The sequence below is a fragment of the Symphalangus syndactylus genome, chromosome 12 (genome assembly GCF_028878055.3).
Source record: "Symphalangus syndactylus isolate Jambi chromosome 12, NHGRI_mSymSyn1-v2.1_pri, whole genome shotgun sequence".
NCBI lineage: Eukaryota > Metazoa > Chordata > Mammalia > Primates > Hylobatidae > Symphalangus > Symphalangus syndactylus.
The window spans coordinates 132,794,948-132,815,082 of record NC_072441.2 but is presented as its reverse complement, the minus strand read 5'-3'; the positions used below and the strand labels follow the sequence as shown (position 1 = coordinate 132,815,082).

At 54.4% G+C, this 20,135-nt stretch overlaps 1 protein-coding gene across 3 annotated transcripts; it reads right to left on the bottom strand.

Moving 5' to 3' along the window:
* Positions 1 to 684: 684 nt before the first annotated feature.
* Positions 685 to 20,135, bottom strand: PTCH2 (patched 2). 3 transcript variants are annotated; one of them, XM_055254577.2, is made up of 22 exons: positions 19,321 to 20,135; positions 18,320 to 18,512; positions 11,211 to 11,400; positions 11,034 to 11,103; positions 10,767 to 10,858; positions 9,909 to 10,104; positions 8,972 to 9,093; positions 8,677 to 8,824; positions 8,464 to 8,595; positions 8,215 to 8,370; positions 8,040 to 8,132; positions 7,564 to 7,689; positions 7,354 to 7,472; positions 6,901 to 7,249; positions 6,462 to 6,774; positions 6,226 to 6,368; positions 5,961 to 6,141; positions 5,549 to 5,829; positions 5,300 to 5,437; positions 2,000 to 2,142; positions 1,833 to 1,932; positions 685 to 1,433 (listed from the first exon to the last, which is right to left on the bottom strand). In XM_055254577.2, exons 1-22 carry the CDS (start codon positions 19,390 to 19,392, stop codon positions 1,179 to 1,181), a joined length of 3,612 nt encoding a protein of 1,203 aa, XP_055110552.1. In that variant the 5' UTR covers positions 19,393 to 20,135; the 3' UTR covers positions 685 to 1,178. The 3 variants fall into 3 exon arrangements, with proteins under 3 accessions (XP_055110552.1, XP_055110554.1, XP_055110553.1); XM_055254579.2 differs by having other exon boundaries at positions 18,697 to 19,402; XM_055254578.2 differs by lacking the exon at positions 8,040 to 8,132.

Below are 20,135 nucleotides of genomic sequence, written 5' to 3'. Positions count from 1 at the left end.
TGCTCAGTGGAGCTGTTCAACTTTCACAGAACAAACAGCTTAAATTGTGTCCTCACTAACTGCTAGCATCTCAGTTTCTGAGCAGTTCCCGCAACTGATCCACTGGCTGACTGGCCAAAGATGCCTCTCGGCTGTCAGGCCAACCACCAACTTGCAGAGGCCTTTGCCTTGGAGGTTGCTCTGGGACCTGGCTCCTTTCCCTGGGTCCACAAACCTCCTGAGAAGCTCCCCAGACCCTGTTGACCTCTCTCTGCTTCAACTGGCCACTTTCCTGATCTGCCTCCACCTCACATTCCACCTGCTGCATGGTTTTGCCCCTCCACCTTGCCGTTTCCCGTGTGGGTGAGGCAGGTAGGTGGAGGTGAGTCTGGAGAGACGGGGGCTGGAATGTGGTGGCTGTGAAAGCCACATAGTGGGGTTCTTTTTTTTCTGCTCCCAGTCACCAGATTGAACCCAGTAGGATTTCACACTAACAAAATTTGTTATCGTTTTGTATAGTAAGCACTTAATCCAGATGATGTTACCAAGGATATGACAAAAATCCAGAATCTGGGGTCTTTTCCACCCAGAACTAGAGAAGCTAATACCTCAGGTCCTGGCACCAGAGAAGCTCCTTCCAATAGCTAATGTTCACTTGCAAACTCCCCACTCTGTCCAAAAAAAAAGCACTGAAGTCATCTGAGATTAGTTCACATAGAATATATTTCATTCTTTAAAAAATAAAACTTTCATCATAGCTAACATCTATGTATACTACAAAAATAGACATTTTCATATAAATAATGGATGTGGTAGGAGGTGGGCAGGGATAGGGAGAGCCTGCCCAGGAGTCACCAGGCGGCGGGGCCAGGACTGAGGAAGGGTGCTGGAGGGTCCCTCAGGCTTGGTCAGCTGGGCGGGCAGCGGTGTGGGGTGGGAAGGGGGACAGGGCTGCACTGCAGCCCCAAGTGCCGGCTTTCACTCTCAAGTAACACAGACATAGGCTCACACAGGCCTGGGTGTGCAAATCCGTGGCTGTTCTGTATGGATATCAGGGAGGCCCATGACAGCTGGGTCAGGAGAGGGGGTGCAGCAGCAGCAGGACCCTCCAGGGGTCCATCCTGCGTCTAACACCTGACCCAGTGCTTCCCAGTGACCCCACGTGGCCCACACACAGTCTCTGTGCTTCAGCTGCTCTTTCACCCAGTGGCTGGACCTGGTCCCCTGGAACTGAGGTTGCCAGAGCTGGTGGCAGCAGGGGACCAAGGGGTCTCATCAGAGGCTGGATGGATGTAGGCACCAGGCAGGGGGGGTGGGTGGATGGCCACGGTCATGGAGGTAGTCACTCTGGCAAAGCTCTGGGGCAGGGAGGAGGATGCCCCCCACCTAAGCCCGCCTCCCTGTGGAGCTGGTGGACTCAGGACCTCTGGGCTTTGCTTGTACATCTGTATCACCTGTGGGGAGACACCAGCCCCAGTAAGCCCATAGGCCCCTGGGGCTCCCGTCCCCTTCAGCATCTCCCTGGGGATCACCATGACTGTTGGGAAGCTGGGGCCCTTGTTGGTCTCCAGCAGGATATGAGAGCTGGCAGGCGACAGGAGGTTGAGGCCTGGGGCAAACCCTGCACCTTGCTCTGGATCCTAAAAGGCTAAGGTGGGTCCCATGAAGAAGCCAGGAGGGCTGAGGGGCAGGAACATGGTGTCTGGGGAAAGGAGGAGGCTGCCACCTTCAGCTGGTGGCACCTGTTGGGGAGGTACCTGTCTGTGGGCCACAGGGCTCTGTCCCTTCCCTTGCCTCTCCCTACCCTGTCCCTTGGGCTGGGAGTAGAGGGATGGTGCCGAGGGTGTGGTCACCTCTGGTGGTGGCCCCAGGATGGACAGCAGCACAGGCAGCAGCACGAGTCCATGGAGGAGGCCCAGGAGCGTAAGTACCGTCAGCGCCGCAAAGAAGTACCTGGGGGTGGGGGGAGTCAGCCCAGGCCTGCCCTGAGCCCTGCCTCCCTGCCCCGAGCCCTCCCTACCTTACAATGAAGTCAAAGTGGGAACCAGCAAGCATGAGCAGACCCAGCAATGTGGAGATGGCCCCATCGGTCACGGGGGCAAATGTGTGCTCAAGGGCACGGGCGGCTCGCAGGTTCCGGCTGCCCTGGGTGGTCAGGAAGCCCTAGGAAAACAGAGTGGTCCTGGAGCTGCTCCTCTGCCAGTCATGGCCAGCTCAGCCATGTCCCCAGCTGTATCTGTCTTCAGAGCTCAACGATACCTTGGTCCACCAAAGGCCGGGTGAACTAAGTTCATGGGAACTGTACAGGAAGCATGCATGAGTCCTTTAGGTAACACTGTATGGATGGGTTTGGTGAGCTTAGACACAGAGACACGCGGAAAATAGGGTACAGCCTGGGTGACAGAGTGAGACCCTGTCTCTAAAAACAAACAAGGCTGGGTGTGGTGGCTCATGCGTGTAATCCCAGCACTTTGGGAGACCGAGGTGGGTGGATCCCCTGAGGTTGGGAGTTCGAGACTAGCCTGAGAAACATGGCAAAACCCTGTCTCTATAACAAATGCAAAAATTAGCTGGGTGTGGTTGTGTGTGCCTGTAGTCTCAGCTACTTGGGAGGCTAAGGTGGGAGGATCGCTTGGCCAGGGAGGTGGAGGTTGCAGTGAACCGAGATTGCACTGCTACACTCCAGCCTGGGCGACAGAGTGAGACCCTATTTCAAACAAACAAACAAACAAAAACAAAAATAGGTTGGGCAAACAACAGCCTGTCACTTGTTTTCTAAACGAAATTTTGTTGAAACAGCCATACCCATTGGTTAATGTATTGTCTAGACAATTTTGTGCTTCGATGGCAGAGTTGTAGCAGAGACTCTATGGCCTACCAAGCCTGAAATAGTTATTATTTGGTCCTATAAATAGAAGAAGTTTGCCAACCACTAGTCCATCTAGAAGAGGGACATCAAAGTGATAACAGTTACTTCTCAGAGTAGTGTTTCAGAGGATTTCTAATTCTTTTGTACCTTCCTGCATGCTGGCTTTGTTTGTTTTCAAGGACCATACATTGTTCTTATAATCAGAATAATAATAGAGATATTTGGTGGGGGGAAGGGAAGGGAGCTGTTTGTGGAGTCTGGCCGGTCTGTGGGTCCCCCCTTTCCTCTGCCAGAGAATACGCAGCCCTGGGTGAGGCCCTCCTTGGTTCTGGCATCTCTGTATCTCTGGTATCTTTGTAGAACCCCTCCATTAAGCCCACACTGGCATCCTGCTACCATCCCATTTTTTTTTTTTTTGAGACAGGATCTTACTGTGTTGCCCAGGCTGGAGTGCAGTGGTGTAATCATGGCTCACTGCAGCCTCAAACTCTGAGGTTCAAGTGATCCTCCCGCCTCAACCTCCCAAGTGGCTGGGACTACAGGCACGCACCACCATGCCTAGCTAATTATTTAAAAAAAAAATTTTTTTTTTTGAGACGGAGTCTTGCTCTGTTGCCCAGGTTGGAGTGCAGTGGTGCAATCTTGGCTTACTGCAGCCTCTGCCTCCCAGGTTCAAGTGATTCTCCTGCCTCAGCATCCTGAGTAGCTGGGATTACAGGCACCCGCCACTATGCCTGGCTAATTTTTGTATTTTTTTTTTTTCGAGACAGAGTCTCGCTCTGTCGCCCAGGCTGGAGTGCAGTGGCGCAATCTCGGCTCACTGCAAGCTCCGCCTCCTGAGTTCACACCATTCTCCTGCCTCAGACTCTCCGAGTAGGTGGGACTACAGGCGCCCGCCACCACGCCCGGCTAATTTTTTTGTATTTTTAGTAGAGACGGGGTTTCACTGTGGTCTCGATCTCCTGACCTCGTGATCCGCCCGCCTCGGCCTCCCAAAGTGCTGGGATTACAAGCGTGAGCCACCGCGCCCGGCCTAATTTCTGTATTTTTATTAGAGACAGGGTTTCACCATGTTGCCCAGGCTGGTTTTGAACTCCTGGCTCAAGCAATCCACCAGCTTTAGCCTCCCAAAGTGCTGGGATTACAGGTGTGGGTCACCATGCCTGGCCCATCCCACAATGGTTCACAGTAAAACCATTCAAAAGAATCACTGCTTCCCATTTTCTCATCTTCCATTCTGTCTTTAACACATTCCAGACAGGATTTTGTCTACTCCTCTCTACTGAAATGGCTGCTTATTTATTTGTCTACTTATTTATTCTCCCTCTCTTTTTTTTTTTTTTTTTTTTTTTTGAGATGTTTTGCTTGGTCACCCAGGCTGGAGTGCAGTGGCATGGTCTCGGCTTATGGCAACCTCCGCCCTCCTGGGTTCAAGTGATTCTCCTGCCTCAGCCTCCCAAGTAGCTGAGATTACAGGCATGCACCCCCACACCCAGCTAATTTTCGTATTTTTAGTAGAGACGGGGTTTCACCATGTTGGCCAGGCTGGTCTTGAACTCCTGACCTCAAGTGATGTGCCCACCTCAGCTTCCCAAAGTGCTGAGATTACAGGCATGAGCCACCGCACCCGGCCCTTATCGTCTATCTCTATCCCTAGAATATAAGTTCCTTGGAGGTAAAAATCTGTATTGCTATTATATCCTGTATTCTTTTTTATTTTTATTTTCCAAATTCTTTTCTTTTTTGAGATTGAATCTTGCTCTTTTGCCCAGGCTGGAGTGCAGTGATGCGATCTTGGGTCACTGTAACCTCCGCCTTCTGGGTTCAAGTGATTTTCCTGCCTCAGCCTCCTGAGTAGCTGGGATTACAGGCATGTGCCACCACGCCTGGCTAATTTTTGTATTTTCAGTAGAGACGGGGTTTTGCAAAGTTGGCCAGGCTGGTCTTGAACTCCTGACTTCAGGGGATCCGCCTGCCTTGGCCTCCCAAAGTGCCCCAGCATCATCCCAATTACAAGCATGAGCCACCGTGCCCAGCCCAAATTCTTCTTCTTCTTTTTTTTTTGAGACGGAGAGTTTCACTCTTGTTGCCCAGGCTGGAGTGCAATGGCGTGATCTCAGCTCACTGCAACCTCCACCTCCCAGGTTCAAGCAATTCTGCCTCAGCCTCCAAAGTAGCTGGGATTACTGGCATGTGCCACCACGCCTGGCTAATTTTTTGTATTTTTAGTAAAGACAGGGTTTCACCATGTTGGCCAGGCTGGTTTCGAACTCCTGACCTCAGGTGATCCACCTGCCTCGGCCTCCCAAAGTGCTGGGATTACAGGCATGAGCTACCACGTCCACCCAGCCCAAATTCTTAAATAGTACCTAGCACATAGTAGGGGCTTGAACAGTATGTGTTGAATACTGAATCAGCTGACTGGTCCCTCCCCGGGGTGCCTGTGCTCACCAGAGCCACGTGGACTGTGAACTCAACGCCAATGCCTACAGAGGCCACAAGGATCACCACGGGGATGGCGCTCAGCTTGATGCCCAGGAAACCCATGACACCAAAGAGTTCCACCGTCATCATCGCCAGGACCAGCACCTGGGGGAGACAGGGCTCACGGAGGGCTCCTGGCAGGAGGGATGACAAGCTGGGCAGGGAAGGGTGCGGGTGCCGCTGGGTCTCTCTGTCCCCACTCCTGCAAGCACTCACTATGAGGCCAGCTGTCCAGGGGTTGAGGAGCAGCAGGGCACAGACGAGGAAAGTGCACACCAGCAGAATGCAGACAGCCAGCAGGAAGCAGCGCCGCAGGCCCAGATACTGCTCCCAGAAGAGGAAGGGGGAGCCGCTGGGGTAGGCGTGCACCCCAGCCTGGCCGGCCTCTGCGCATGCTGCCCGGGCCCCCTCGATGGCCTCCACAAAGTCTGCAGTCTTCTGGAGGCCACGCAGCAGGAAGGGGAACTGGGCAAACTCCAAGGGCTGAGCTGGTGGGACTGCGGAGGGGGGGAAGGGAGAAGAGGGAGAGGGACAGGGCAGTGAGCATGGGGCAGAGTGGGCAGGGCCTCAGGCTCAGGGCTTGTGTGGGCGAGACTGAGGCTCTTGCTGAGCTCCCCCCAAGACTCACTGCGAAGGTTCTCCCCCGTGGTGTCGTATTTGTCATGCAGCCATTCAGGAGGTGGGGGGTAGAAGTTGGCCTGTGAGGCTGCCAGACCCAGGGGGTCACTGCTCACCCACACAGTCAGCCCCATGTAGAAGAGCTCAGGTGGAATCAGTCCCTCTCTGTCCACCAGCTTCCTTGTGGTCAGCTGCAGAGGCAGAGAGGGCTGAAGGCCTGGGCCCAGGACGCCTGCAGCCCCTGTGCTACTGGACCCCTCCCGCCCTCTCCCAACCTGGCTGAAATCCAGAGGCTCCTGGGCGTCTCCGGTCTGGATGAGCAGCTTGTAGGCCAGGGCCCCATCCTCAGAGCCATTGCGGTACGAGTGGCGGGTGATGCGCCCAGAAGCCCAGTCCTGGTCAAAGGCAGCCTGGATTCCTGGGGGGAGACAAGGATAGGGTTCTGTTAGCTGGCGGCCCCGGGGCGTTTCTCCCTGCAGCACCCCTCCATGCCAGTCTCCTCGCCTCTCACCTTGTAGCCAGTTGCGGTAATAGTGCAGCCAGGTGCGGGGTGCCTGGGTGGCCGGTGGGGGCAGCACCGCCTTGAGGGAACTGAAGCGCTGGTGCAGATCAAAGAGGGCGCGTTGGGAGTGGGCGTAGTCAAAGCCACCCTGGGTCACCAGGGCCACCTCGTACAGGGAGAAGTACCTGAGCTGGGCGCTCAGGAAGGCATGCTCCTTGGTGCCCCGAGGCACCACATCCGTCAGGGCCAGGCCGTCTTGCACCAAGGTGGCTCCATAGAGGCTCAGGCCCAGAAAAGCGCCAAAGAGCACCAGCACGATGGCCTGTGGGAAGTAGCAACTAAGCTGGAGACCCCAGGGCTGCCCCCAACCCCTCAGGCGGTGGACTAAGCCCTCTGCCCTTCTGGACCCAGAGATGCTAAGTCTCTGCCCTGCTCTGCCCAGTCTTACCTTGGCATGTGACTGGAGCAGCAAGGGAGCAAACTGATAGCGGGCGAAATGGGCAAGATTCCAGCGGGCACAGGGCAGGGACTTGCAGGCTGCCTTCTGCCTTGTCTCCTCCTCCTGGCCTAGAAGGTCCCGTGTGGACCCTCCAGGGCTGAAGAGCTCAGAGCCCAGTGGGTCAGAAGGTGGAGGCACCAGGTGGGCTTGGGGAGGCAGGATGGTGACCACATGCTGGCTGCTGGCTTCACAGTGGGTAAAGGCTTGAACGGTGGCAGTGAGGTGGGCAATGCCCACTGGTACTGTCCCGTCCCCCAGCTCCTGGGGCAGGATCTGAATCACCCGAGCAGAGCAGGGACTGGAAGAGGTAGAGAGTGGATGACAGGTCCGTGCCTTGAAATGCTGGTGAGGGGACAGGCTGGCGTGGGTCACGGGAGGAAGGGGCTGGGGTGCAGGCAGTACCTGGAGAAGCAGCAGAGCACATCAAGGCGCTGGCAGTGGCGCCGCCGTAGGTCCAGGCTGAGGATGGCTGGGAAGACAAGCATCACGGCTACAAAGGTGCAGCCAACCACTATGGCCGCCTGGGGGACGGACAGGAGGGGCATGAAGGCTGGATGAAGCTTGGCCTCAGCCCCATACCCACCCTGAGCCGCCCCGTGTGAGAGGCCTCACCTGTAGGGAGAAGGCTCGCAGCGCAGGGATGGGAACGAGGGCAGCCATGAGGAAGGCGGCCATGTTGTTGATGGATGTGAGTACGACACTGGTGCCCATGCGCTGCAGACACTCGCCCATGCGCTCCTGCCAGGACAGAGTGGGGACCTGCCCTCAGGTCACAAGGGAGGGGCCGTGTTAAGGTGGAGTGAAGGGGAGGTTCAGGAACTTGGAGTGCAGAGGTGGGGCAGTCATAACACAGCAGCTAGCATTTATTGGGTACCATGTACGTGTGATGGGCTGTTCTAAGCATTCAACTTGAGTTACCTCACTGAGCCAAACAACAACCCTTAGGACACAGCACTATTATTTCCCCTGTTTACAGATGGGGACAAGAGGCACTGAGGTTCACTAGCAGCCCAAGGTCACTTGAACCAAGAGGCTCTTAACCAGTAAGCTGAGCTGCCTCAGATGAGCCCTGGGGGACAAGGCCCCACCTGGAGAGGGGTGCCAGGCAGAGCCTCTGTGAAGGCGTGCGCCAGCAGGAATACATCATCTACGCCGATTCCCAGAGCCAAGAAGGGCAGCACCTAGAGGGGCACAGGAGCAGGCAGCTGAGGACCTGTGAAGCCTGGTGACTGGCACTGAGTCTGCCCTGCAGTCCTGGCGTACCTGGGTAGTGGCAGCATTGAAGGTGATGCCGAGCAGGGCACAGAGCCCAAGGCCTGAGGCCACCGCCAGGGCCACCAGCAGTACCCCGGCAAGGCCCACGGCACCCTGGGACTGGGCGCAGTCCCACCGCAGCATGGTCACACAGGCATAGGCCAGCTGTGGGGAGAAAGAGCAGTCTCAGACAGGGGCTCCCAGGGTGGGCACTGGTTGGAGGTGGGGTGGGGGCAAGGTGCCAGGTGCAAGACCCACCATGAGCAGATAGCCTCCCACCACACGGGCAGCACTGACTTCAGAGAACGCATGCAGGATGTCATCCAGGGTGGTGGAGGAGAAGGCGTGGATCTGCTGGGAAGCGTTCTCAGGCAAGGCCTCCTGGGCCAGCTGGAGAAACAGGGTGGATAGGAGGGGGCAGGAGGAGGGAATGGCCTCAGGGCACCCCCCCTTGTCCTTGTCCATACCGACCTGCACAAAGCGCCGCTGCCAGGCTTGTAGCACTGTGCTGGCCTGCTCCTCACTCCAGCCAATGTCATGCGTCTGATAGTCACCCCGGAAATGCTCGTACAGCTGGCGGGGACTCATCAGCAAGAAGGTGCTCTGCAGGGCCTCTGCCCTGGTGGGGGTGTGGGAGAACCAGGGGTCAGAGCTGGCCCAAACACCTGGTGAGGGATGTGAAGGGCCTTTTGCCAGAGCTGCCTGGCATTACAGTATGGGTTCTCATGTACGGAGTCCCCTCACCAACTCCCAGAGGAGACCCTACCTCAGCAGCTGTCCTTGGGGGTCTCTGGCCATGCCTCCCAGCAGCAGTTCCTCCTGCCAGTGCATGAATTTGTGGGAGAAGCCATGGCAGCCCCCGCTCAGCTCGTGAGCCACATTGGGAGCCTGGAGGGGAACAGGAGGGGTTAATGCTCAAGGCTCTGGCCGCGGATAACTGAGTGTCCCTGGGCTTCCACCTCCAGGAACCAAGCTGCTATGAAGCTCAGTAGGCCTGGAGTGTAGGTAACTATTCTGAGCCTCTTGACTGCTCTGCAGGAGTGAACAGCGAGTATCCCACAGACAGGAAGCCCCAAGGGGTAGAGGCCTGGAAGTAGGCTTCTGGGAGGAGCTGGTGTAACTGGCGGATTCTGAAAAAAGTACATTTGCAGGGCCATAAAGAAACCTGGGAAACCAGGTATGATATTCATGCTTACCTGCTGTGTTCTTAGTTTCCCTGTATTAGTCTATTTTGATAAAAAGTCCAGCCTTGGCCAGGCGCAGTGGCTCACGCCTGTAATCCCAGCACTTTGGGAGGCTAACAAAAATTAGCTGGGCATGGTGGCGGGCACCTGTAATCCCAGCTACTCAGGAGGCTGAGGCAGGAGAATTGCTTGAGCCGAGGTTGCAGTGAGCCGAGATCGAGCTACTGCACTCCAGCCTGGGCGACAGTGAGACTCAAAAAAAAAAAAAAAAAAAAAAAAAAAAGTCCAGCCTTATCTAGGCTTAGAAAAGGAAAAAGGGATTCGTATACCACTTGAGGGCTCCGTAGGATAACTGAATGGGAATGGAACACTGGGGGCCTGGCACTGTGGAAGCAGGGTAATAATGGCCAGGAAGTGGGGGCAGGGCACAGAGCAGTCAGCTCCCCCAGAACACAGGAGTATGAGGAAGGGAAAGGGAAGGAAAACAGCCTTTCCCTGGCAGACCTGGTTGGAACCCACCTGCCTGCTGTAATGGTTGGGGGCACTAGGTGGGCAGTGGAGGTCATCAGGGTGCAGACAAGGCCGCCCCACGTAGGCCTGGCCCACCTGTGCCTTGTCTAGCAACTCCCGGAAGCCCTCAAGGGAGGCAAAGGGACCCAGCTCCTCCAGCAGCTGCTCTGGGTCCAGGTTGGTCCACTGGATATCCGGGCGGCCGCTGAGGGAAAAGCCCATAGTTGGTGAGGGTCAGGGATGAAAACCCAGGCTCCAAACTGCTGCTGGGGCCCCATGCTGTACCCTGCCCTCCTCTTATCTGCCGATTTGTCCTTCCATATGGAGGGTGTGCAAGCCTCAGCTTCTCAGAACTGCCAGGCTGCATGGGCCCACCAGGGTGCTACAGTGAGCTGTAGAAGAGTACAAGGGGCTGAGACGAATATCAGGGCAGGGTTACCTAATACATAGAAAGGGCCCAGAAAGGCCCCACTGAGTCTCTTACCAAGCTGTGTGCTTGGTTCTAATATACAACCAGCAGGCACATGCCTGTAGCAGGTTTTCTTTCTGGCCTGGGCAACGGCTTAGCAAACACCTAGGTAATTCCCCCCAGCAAAGCCTCTTTCTGGGGATCTTTTTCTCCTTTGCTCAGATCTTACAGATCTTTGTGTTTAGTTTTGTGTAAATAAGTCAGGTCTTCCTTCCTTCAGAGGGAAAGAGAAGGAGGATGTGGAGAGAGCCTTGGGGAAGCCCATGCTCTCTGTTCCTGGCCTGGGAGGTAATTAGGACCTTGGTAAGGTTTTGATCATCCTCATTCCCCCAACCCCTCCTTTCTGCTGGGGGAGTCCCCAGCGGGAGATGAAGCAGGGCCCCAGGAGTGGCACTCACGGCAGATAGGCGGAGCCCCCTTGGAGTTTGGCTCCCTCCCAGAAGCAGTCAAGGGGGGTGAGGATCACACACGGAAACAGCTTCTCAATCATCTGCCAGGGATACCCCGGGCCATGTCAGTCCTGCCCCACATCCCTTGTAGGATGCCCTCTGCAGTCCCCCTCCTTAGTTTTAAGGGGGTGGATTGCAGGCTGTGGGGCTTGCTTGGTCTGAGTCCTCCCACGCCACAGAAAAGGTTCTGCCTCTACTCCCTCTCAGGACACTTACCCGCTCAATCATTCCATTTTCAATAAGGGGAACTCCTGACTTGTAGCAGATTTTGTTCAAATCCCAGGACCTGCAATAGCCAGGGGCATAGGAGATCAGCAGAAGAGGGGGATTCCCACTCCAGAACCCCCACAGCATGCCTCACCCCCAGCTGCTCAGGGGCTCAGCCAGACTCACTTCCCATAGAGTGATACTTGGACTTTACTGGCAGTGAGGGCTGCCTGGAGGTGGAGGCCAAGTGCTTCGGGCGTGAGGATGTTCTCGCCCTCCTGGCGAGAGGTCTGTATCAGCATCTGAGAGGTGTATGCAGCCTCCTCCCCCAGCTTCTCCTTGGTGTAATGCAGCTCCTGGCTCACCCGGCTGCCCACTGCCGGAGCAAACAGAGAAAGCTGGGGGGAAAGGGCCTAGGCGGGTCAGACTTGGGATGGGGGCTTCTAACTCTGAGGCCTCCCCAGACAAGTGGGAGAGGTGCGGCAGAGAGGAGCCCCTGCCTTATCCCTGAGGGCCTGGTCATGGCCCAGGCCGACTCCCCAGGCTTCTGGGTCCTGGAGCTCTGCCAGGGAAGTGGAGAAGCCTCAGTTGTGTGGCTCTCCGGATTTCTTGTGTGGTCTAGGGCTTAAGCATGAAGCAGGTTGGCTGAGTTTTGGGTGTAAACTTAAAAATGACAATCGGCATGAGCTGGCTGTGGGCTGTGGGGGTTGTAGGGGCATCTTGGTAAGGGAACCCTCGTTCAGTCCCTCTCTGTTCTGGTGGGGAGGACAAGGAGGGCCAATAGGGGCCAATAGGGAGGCTGCTGCTAGGAGGGTTTCCTAAAAGAACAGGTGTAGGGCTAGGGCTGGTTCTTAGTTCAGGTTGCTCTGGGCAGTGATTTATATCCACACACCTTTCTGCAAAGTGTCCTGGGGAGAGGGCAGGGATAGGAGTGTCTGATAGTAATGGGTGATAATAATGGGCCCTGTGTTGGTGTGGGGGAGGGGGAGGATGGGACAGTCATTCAGTGTGCTGCTCCCGCTCAGGCAGGAAGTGCATGGAATCAGCTCACGAACCCTGGCAGGGGTGAAATCAAAGTGGTCCAAGGGGAGGGAGGTGTCCAGATCCTTTTCACCGCCCTCACTGTCCAGACCACAGGGATTCCCGGTGCCAGGCCTGCCATAGTGCCCTGGATCTTAGCGTCCCTCCAGTCCTGCGTTATGCTGGCCACAGGCTCCTGCTATGTAACTGGGACCTGAGGGAGGTGGGGACATTGTGAGGGGATATCACCTAACTATGATGTGGGGGAGAGTGAGGGTCAAATCTACCTCTGGAGGCTCTGTGGATTTGGTCTGATCTCAGACCCTGCGCTGTTTCCACTTGTCTGGGGGTCTCCTCCTGTTAGTCTTTGCTGCCTGCTGGGACCCACATGTATTGCTTCTCTGAGACTCAAGCCCCATCTGAGATCGTCATGTTTCCCAATCTCTTTTCCTTTTTTTGTTGAGACAGAGTCTTGCTCTGTTGCCCAGGCTGGAGTGCAGTGGCCTGATCACAGCTCACTATAGCTTTGACTTCCTGGGCTCAGGTGATCCTCCCACCTCAGCCTCCCAAGTGACTGAGACCACAGGCGCCCGCCACCATGCCTGGCTAATTTTTAAATTTTTTGTAGAGACAAGGTCTCATCACTATGTTGCCCAAGCTGGTCTTTTTTTTTTGGCTCACTGCAATGTCTGCCTCCCAGGTTCAAGCGGTTCTCCTGCCTCAGCCTTCCGAGTAGCTGGGATTACAAGCACCCACCACCATGCCCAGCTAATTTTTGTATTTTTTGTAGAGACAGGGTCTCCCTATGTTGCCCAGGCTGGTCTCGAACTCCCGGGCTCAAGCGATCCTCCCACCTCAGCCTCTGAAAGTTCTGGGATTACAGGCGTGAGTCACTGTACTCGGCCAAACTTTTATGTCTTTTTTTTTTTTTTTTTTTTTTTTTGAGACGGAGTCTCGCTCTGTCGCCCAGGCTGGAGTGCAGTGGTGCAGTCTCGGCTCACTGCAAGCTCCACCTCCCGGGTTCACGCCATTCTCCTGCCTCAGCCTCTCTGAGTAGCTGGGACTACAGGCGCCCGCCACCACGCCCGGCTAAGTTTTTTTTGTGTGTTTCAGTAGAGACAGGGTTTCACCGTGGTCTCGATCTCCTGACCTCGTGATCTGCCCGCCTCGACTTCCCGAAGTGCTGGGATTACAAGCGTGAGCCACCGCATCCGGCCCAAACTTTTATGTCTTTACCAATGGGAAAATATAACTGGTTAACCAATATGGAAAAGAGTCTACCTTATAAGCAATCCTGTAAATGCAAATAAAAACATCAATAAGTTACTATCTAACAATTTAGCAAAAATTTTAAAATTGATGGCACTCATTGCTGGTTTACAAGAGCACACTCTAACCCACTATGGGAGTGTAATATGGTACACTCCTCACGGGAAAGCAACATTGCAATATGATGCTCCATAATCTTTGGTCCAGAAGTTTCACGTCTAAAGGCCTATATACTATTGCAGGGACTTAAACTTTCTCCAGGTGAAATGGGAGTCATGGTAGATTTTGGGCAGAGGGGATCTGACGTTTTCATCACCTAACAACGTATTTTTGTGAATACACTGTTGTGAGTTGTGAATGATAAGAGGTGCCCACGAGAAGTCAGGAAAGGCGTCCTGGACCAGGTGTGCGCGTCCTGGACCAGGTGTGCGCAGGGAACTGTGAAAGTCTCCGTGTTTCGGTACTGCTAAGAGTGAGCCAGGGAGGAGCCAGCGGCAATGCTGGAGAAGCAATCAAGTCCAATTATGGAGGGCCTAGAGTGTGTGCTATGGAGTTTATATTTGATTTTACAGAATCTGGTGGAAATCGGTGGAAGGGCACTAAGAAGGGGACTGACTTGGCCAGATGGAGATTGGCCACAGGGTGGTGCTGTGGAGGCAGATTTGAAGGTGAGGCTGTCAGCACCTTCCTCCTTTCTGACAGACCCTAATTTCAGTGGCCATCATCGGAAAGGCCTAGTGATTAGGGACAGCTGGGCTCCTCCCCAGCATCAGAAGGTGAAACTTGATTAGTTTAAGAAGCCAATCAGTAATTCCATTGCCTTTGCCAAGTGAAGGATTTCGGCATAGGATGTTACATAGTTCTTGCCAAAGAGAGCAAATGAGAAGTTGGCTGGGAGCCTACTAATAAATTTTTCCTCACTTTCAAAAAGAGATGCAAGACCAGGCATGGTGGCTCATGCCTGTAATCCCAGCACTTCAGGAGGCCAAGGCAGGAGGATCGCTTGAGACCAGGAGTTCAAGACCAGCCTGGGGGCCGGCCAGGCGCGACGGCTCATACCTGTAATCCCAGCACTTTGGGAGGCCGAGGTGGGCGGATCACGAGGTCAGGAGGTTGAGACTAGTGGCCAACGTGGTGAAACCCTGTCTTTACTAAAAATACAAAAACTAGCCAGGCGTGGTGCGCACCTGTAATCCCAGCTACTGAGGAGGCTGAGGCAGAAGAATCGCTTGAACCCAGGAGGCAGAGGTTGAAGTGAGCTGAATTCAATCCACTGCACTCCAGCCAGGGCTAGAGAGCAGGACTCTGTCTCGGGGGATGGAAAAGAAAAAGAAAAAAAGAAAAAAGACCAGCCTGGGCAACATAGTGGGACTGCGTCTGTACAAAAAACAAACAAACAAAAAGATTAGCTGTGCATGGTGGCATGTGCCTGTAGTCCCAGATACTGTAGAGAAAGAGGCAGGAGTACTGTGTGAGCCTAGGAGTTCGAGGCTGCAGTGAGCTGTGATTGTGTCACTGTACTCCAGCCTGGGTGAAAGAGTGAAACCCTGTCTCTATAAAACAAAACAAAACAAAAGCAAAAAGAAATGCAAGACAAGAATGATTTCTTTTTCCTGACACTGCAGCAGCCACTTTGAGATAAGCCTGAGGACAAAAGTCCAACATGTGGAAGATGGCAGAGGAGAAAGATAGAAAGAAAGTGGGTCCTTGCTAATGTCCTTGGGCTGCCGAATTAACTGAATTAACCAGGCTTCCTGTTACAGAGAATAATAAATCAATCTTCTTTCTTCCTTCTTCCCTTCTTCCTTTCCCTTTTTTCTCTTTCATGTGGCTAAAAGCATTCTATTATTTTATTTTATTTATTTATTTATATATTTTTTTGAGACAGAGTCTTGCTGTTACCTAGGCTGGAGTGCAATGGCACGATCTCAGCTCACTGCAACCTCCACCTCCCAGGTTCAAGTGATTCTCCTGCCTCAGCCTCCCGAGTAGCTGGGATTACAGGCACAAGGTCAGGAGATCGAGGCCAGCATGGCCAACATAGTGACACCCTGTTTCTACTAAAAATACAAAAAAACTAGCCGGGCATAGTGGCGCATGCCTACAGTGTCAGCTACTCTGGAGGCTGAGGCAGGAGAATCGCTTGAACCCGGGAGGCGGAGGTTGCAGTGAGCCGAGATTGCATCACTGCACTACAGGGCAGTGTAGTGCACCTGGGCAACAGACAGCGCAAGACTTACTCTCAAAAAAAAAAAAAAAAGAAAGAAAAAAAGATTTTTACCTCACCCCCAGCCAATATAGGACAAGAGTGATATTCTGAAATAAAGGAAAAAAGCCTAGGAATTGGCTACCATCCTCTTACAAAACCCTCCCCCAAACAACAGCAAAAAACTGCTGGGGTCTAGCCTATCCTATGCTGGAGTATAGGAGAGAGGATGAGGAAACATGGAGCATCAAGCAGTGTTTAGATGGGGAAAATGTGGGGAATGGAGAGGGAGGAAGGGAAGGGAGACTGCCTCTGTTGTGGCAGGAAATCCAAGAGTCATCTGGGACCACCCAGGCAGCAGTGGTGTGGGTGGGGGTATGTGTATGTGCGTGTATGCACATCTGTGTCCTGGGGCTAGGGGCAGGCAGGCAGAGCAAAACATCTGCTCTGGACCTCAGGGCTGGCCTAGAGTGTGTATGGATGTGAGGGTCTGCAGGGCTGGGGGTAGGTAGGGTGGGGACGGCGTGTGGGAGCCCAACAGGCAGGCAAGCTCTGAGAAACATCTGCTCTGGATCCTAGGACTTCACAGTATTTGAAATAACTCGAGGGTGTGAGACTCCAACCTGGGCTCTGCCTTTGGGTATGTGCCCGGGCTGAGGAAGTCTACAAAATGCAAATTTCCCAGGGAAAAACAGACTGGAGTTTGACTCCTATCAAAGGGCTGCCATATGAAACCAGCCCTCAGGAAAGAAGAGAGTCATGCTGAATTTTTTTTTTTTTTTGAGATGGAGTCTCCCTGTGTTGCCCAGGCTGGAGTGCAGTGGCGTGATCTCGGCTCACTGCAACCTCCACCTCCCAGGTTCAAGCAATTCTCTTGCCTCAGCTTCCCAAGTAGCTGGGACTACAGGCACCCGCCACCACGCCCGGCTAATTTTTGTATTTTTAGTAGAGATGGGGTTTCACTATGTTGGCCAGGTTGGTCTCGAACTCCTGACCTTGTGATCTGCCAGCCTTGGCCTCCCAAAGTGCTGGGATTACAAGCGTGAGCCACTGCACCTGGCCTGCTGAAATTATTAAGAAATCATTCTGGCCAGGCACGGTGGCTCACACCTGTAATCCCAGCACTTTGGGAGGCTGAGGTGAGCGGATTACTTGAGGTCAGGAGTTCGAGACCAGCCTGGCCAACATGGTGAAACCTGGTCTCTACTAATAATACAAAAATTAGCCGGGCATGGTGTCGCCCACCTGTAATCCCAGTTACTTGAGAGGCTGAGGCAGGAGAATCGCTTGAACTTGGGAGGCGGAGGTTGCAGTGAGCCGAGATCAAGCCACTAAACTCCAGCTTGGGTGCGACAGAGTGAGACCCTGTCTCAACAAAACAAAACAAAACAAAACAAAAACCCAAAAATATCAGGGCGTGGTGGCTCACGCCTGTAGTCCCAGCTACTTAGGAGGCTAAGGCACAAGAATCACTTGAACCTGGGAGGTGGAGGTTGCATTGAGCTGAAATCACACCACTGCACTCCAGCCTGGGTGACAGAGCAAGATTCTGTCTCCAAAACAAAACAAAACAAAAATTAGCTGGGTGTGGTGGCACACGCCTGTAATCCCAGCTACTTGGGAGGCTGAGGTGGGAGGACCTGAGCCCTGCAGGTCTAGGCTGGCTCTACTAAAAATACAAAAATTAACCGGGTGTGGTGGTGGGCACCTGTAATCCCAGCTACTTGGGAGGCTGAGGCACAAGAATCACTTGAACCCGGGAAGCGGAAGTTGTAGTGATCCAGGATCGCGCCACTGCAGTCCAGCCTGGGCGACAGAGCAAAAGACTGTCTCAAAAAAAAAAAAAAAAAAAAAGCCAACAAAAAAAACCCCAAGAAAATCATTCTTTTATGCTTCCTTAAGAAAGTGAGGATTTGGGGCCGGGCGCGGTGGCTCACGCTTGTAATCCCAGCACTTTGGGAGGCCGAGGCGGGCGGATCACGAGGTCAGGAGATCGAGACCACGGTGAAACCCCGTCTCTACTAAAAATACAAAAAATTAGCCGGGCGAGATGCCGGGCGCCTGTAGTCCCAGCTACTCGGGAGGCTGAGGCAGGAGAATGGCGTGAACCCCGGGGGGCGGAGCCTGCAGTGAGCCGAGATCTCGCCACTGCACTCCAGCCTGGGCGACAGCGAGACTCTGTCTCAAAAAAAAAAAAAGTGAGGATTTGATTCCATCTGACCCTGGCTATTGCCTCAAAGTGTGGATTCTGTATTGCTTTTCCATTAAATGGGTCTGGGTGCCTGAGTCCTCTCCCTGGAGGCTTGGCCAGATTATTTACTGAGTTTCCCCAGCCTTCTAGTTCTAACTTTTCTGATTCTGCTGGTCAGAAGTGATTTCTCCCTGCCCTCTCTTATACGACACAATCACAGGATGCTCTGTATTGTATTTTAGTTATTCCAGCACATATTTTACTTTCTTTGCTACTGAAAGATGAATCTTGTTTTAGCTGCCTTTGTAAAACCCTGATGCATTGTCAAAAACACACATAGAAAGTTAACAATAAATGCTAAATAAACACATACAAAATCACAGACAAATATTCTATACACCCAATTCACAGGGTCTAACATCTGCAGATGTCCATTTATGGCTGTGGGAGGGAACGGTGTTCCTAGATGCCCAGGTGTAGCATTCTGGCCAGCAGGTGCCCCTCCAGCCCCAGGGCCAGGCCTACTAGAGCTCAGTAACCAGCTCCTCACTCCGTTCTTGTCTTGGGCTCACCATACCTGAGCAGCTATGGCCAGTGTCCACAACTTACCTTCTACCCAGAGCTGTTCCAAGTTTGTCTCAATAATGGCCATGCGGAGACCTAATGCCAGGGCCCCAAAGGCCAACAGTCCCAGAAAGAGCACTTTGCCACAGTGTCTCTGGATGCCGCATCCCAGAGAGAAGAGCAGGCCCTGGAAGTAAGCACGAAGCCAGAGCGGAGCCTTCAGGCTCCCAGCTAGGATCTGGGATGGAAAGAGAAGGGTCAGCCAGGCATCACTGCAACAATGCATGAAATCCTTCCCTTCTCACCCTGTATATCTGCTGCCCAGCCCTAGCTTCTTGATTTCTGGATGTGGGACAGGGAGCACCAACACAGACACAGGCGCAAACTTGGAAAACGTAGCACCCACCACCCCCAGCACACACCTGAGGAAGGCATAGGCCTATTTTCCTTTCTTTTCTTTTTGTTTTCTTTTTCTTTTTTTTTTGAGACGCAGTCTCGCTCTGTTGCCCTGGCTGGAGTGCAGTGGTGTGATCTCAGCTGACTGCAACCTCTGCCTCCCAGGTTCAAGAGATTCTCCTGCCTCAGCCTCCCGAGTAGTTGGGACTACAGGCGCCTGCCACCACGTCCTGCTAACGTTTTTAGTTTTAGTAGAGACAGAGTTTCCCCATGTTGGCCTGGCTGGTCTCGAACTCCTGATCTCAGGTAATCTGCCTGCCTCAGCCTCCCAGTGTTGGGATTACAAGCGTGAGCCACCGCCCCCGGCCGGCATAGGCCCATTTTCTGAGAGCAGGATACATATGTACACACACCTGTCGTCAGGTGGACACGGAGGTGAACCCACAGACATTCATTCTCAATGGCCAGACGATGAGGAGACACAGGCACAGACACACCGACACACACGCACAACTTGCTTGCCGTGCTAGCTCTCACTTGCCTTCAGACGTCTAATGACACTCGGCACTTCAAGACATCACAAACCTTGCAGAGGCCCGAGTGACAGACCTGGCTCCGCTCTTCCTTCTTCCAGCTCCCCCTCTACTCACCTGGGATGCTGCGGTTCGAGCTGGGGGTGTGTAACTCGGGGGCAGCTCTCTGAGGGGCGGCGATCGAGTCATGTTGGCGGGGATGGGGGGCGCGGGCGCCCCCAACCCGCGTTATCTGGGCACTCCCATAGGCTAGCCCGGTCTCCCGGTACCGCTGGGACCCGCGTGGGGATTCAGTGGGGCCGCCAAGGCGCGGGCGTGGGAGAGACTGTGGGGTGCGGGTGTTAAGGCGGCTGGGAAGGAGGAGTGCAGGGAGCTGCGGGTCCGGGGCGCGGCGCCGAGGTTCACCCGCTCCGTGGGCCGTGGGCCGCGGGCCGCGGCGGCTGGAGGAGGAATGGGTCCCGCGCGCAGGCGGAATTGCTGGCCCGAGACGCACAGCAGGGCTCGAGGTGGCGACTGCAGTGCCCGGGAGGCGGCTGGAGCTCCAGAAAAGTGAGCCGGCCGGGGCGACGCCCTCCCATTGGCTGAGGGGCCCGCAAATTACCGTAGCCGCGCGGCCGGGCCCGCTGCTAGGTAACGGCGCCGCAGGAGGCGGGGCAGGAGACCACCCAGGCTGGGCCACCCGGCGCCTCCCTCCGGCCCGCGGGGCCCCAGGGAGGAGGAGGGAGGGGGATCCCGGAGAGGCGCAGCGCCGGCCAAGTGTAAGTCCAGAGGCTGAAGCTGAGAAAGGGCGTTTGCGGGCTCTGTTAGGGATTTTTTTTTTTTTTTTTTTTTTTTTTTAAGACGGGGTCGCCGGGCGCGGTGGCTCACGCCTGTAATCCCAGCACTTTGGGAGGCCGAGGTGGGCGGATCACGAGGTCAGGAGTTCGACACCA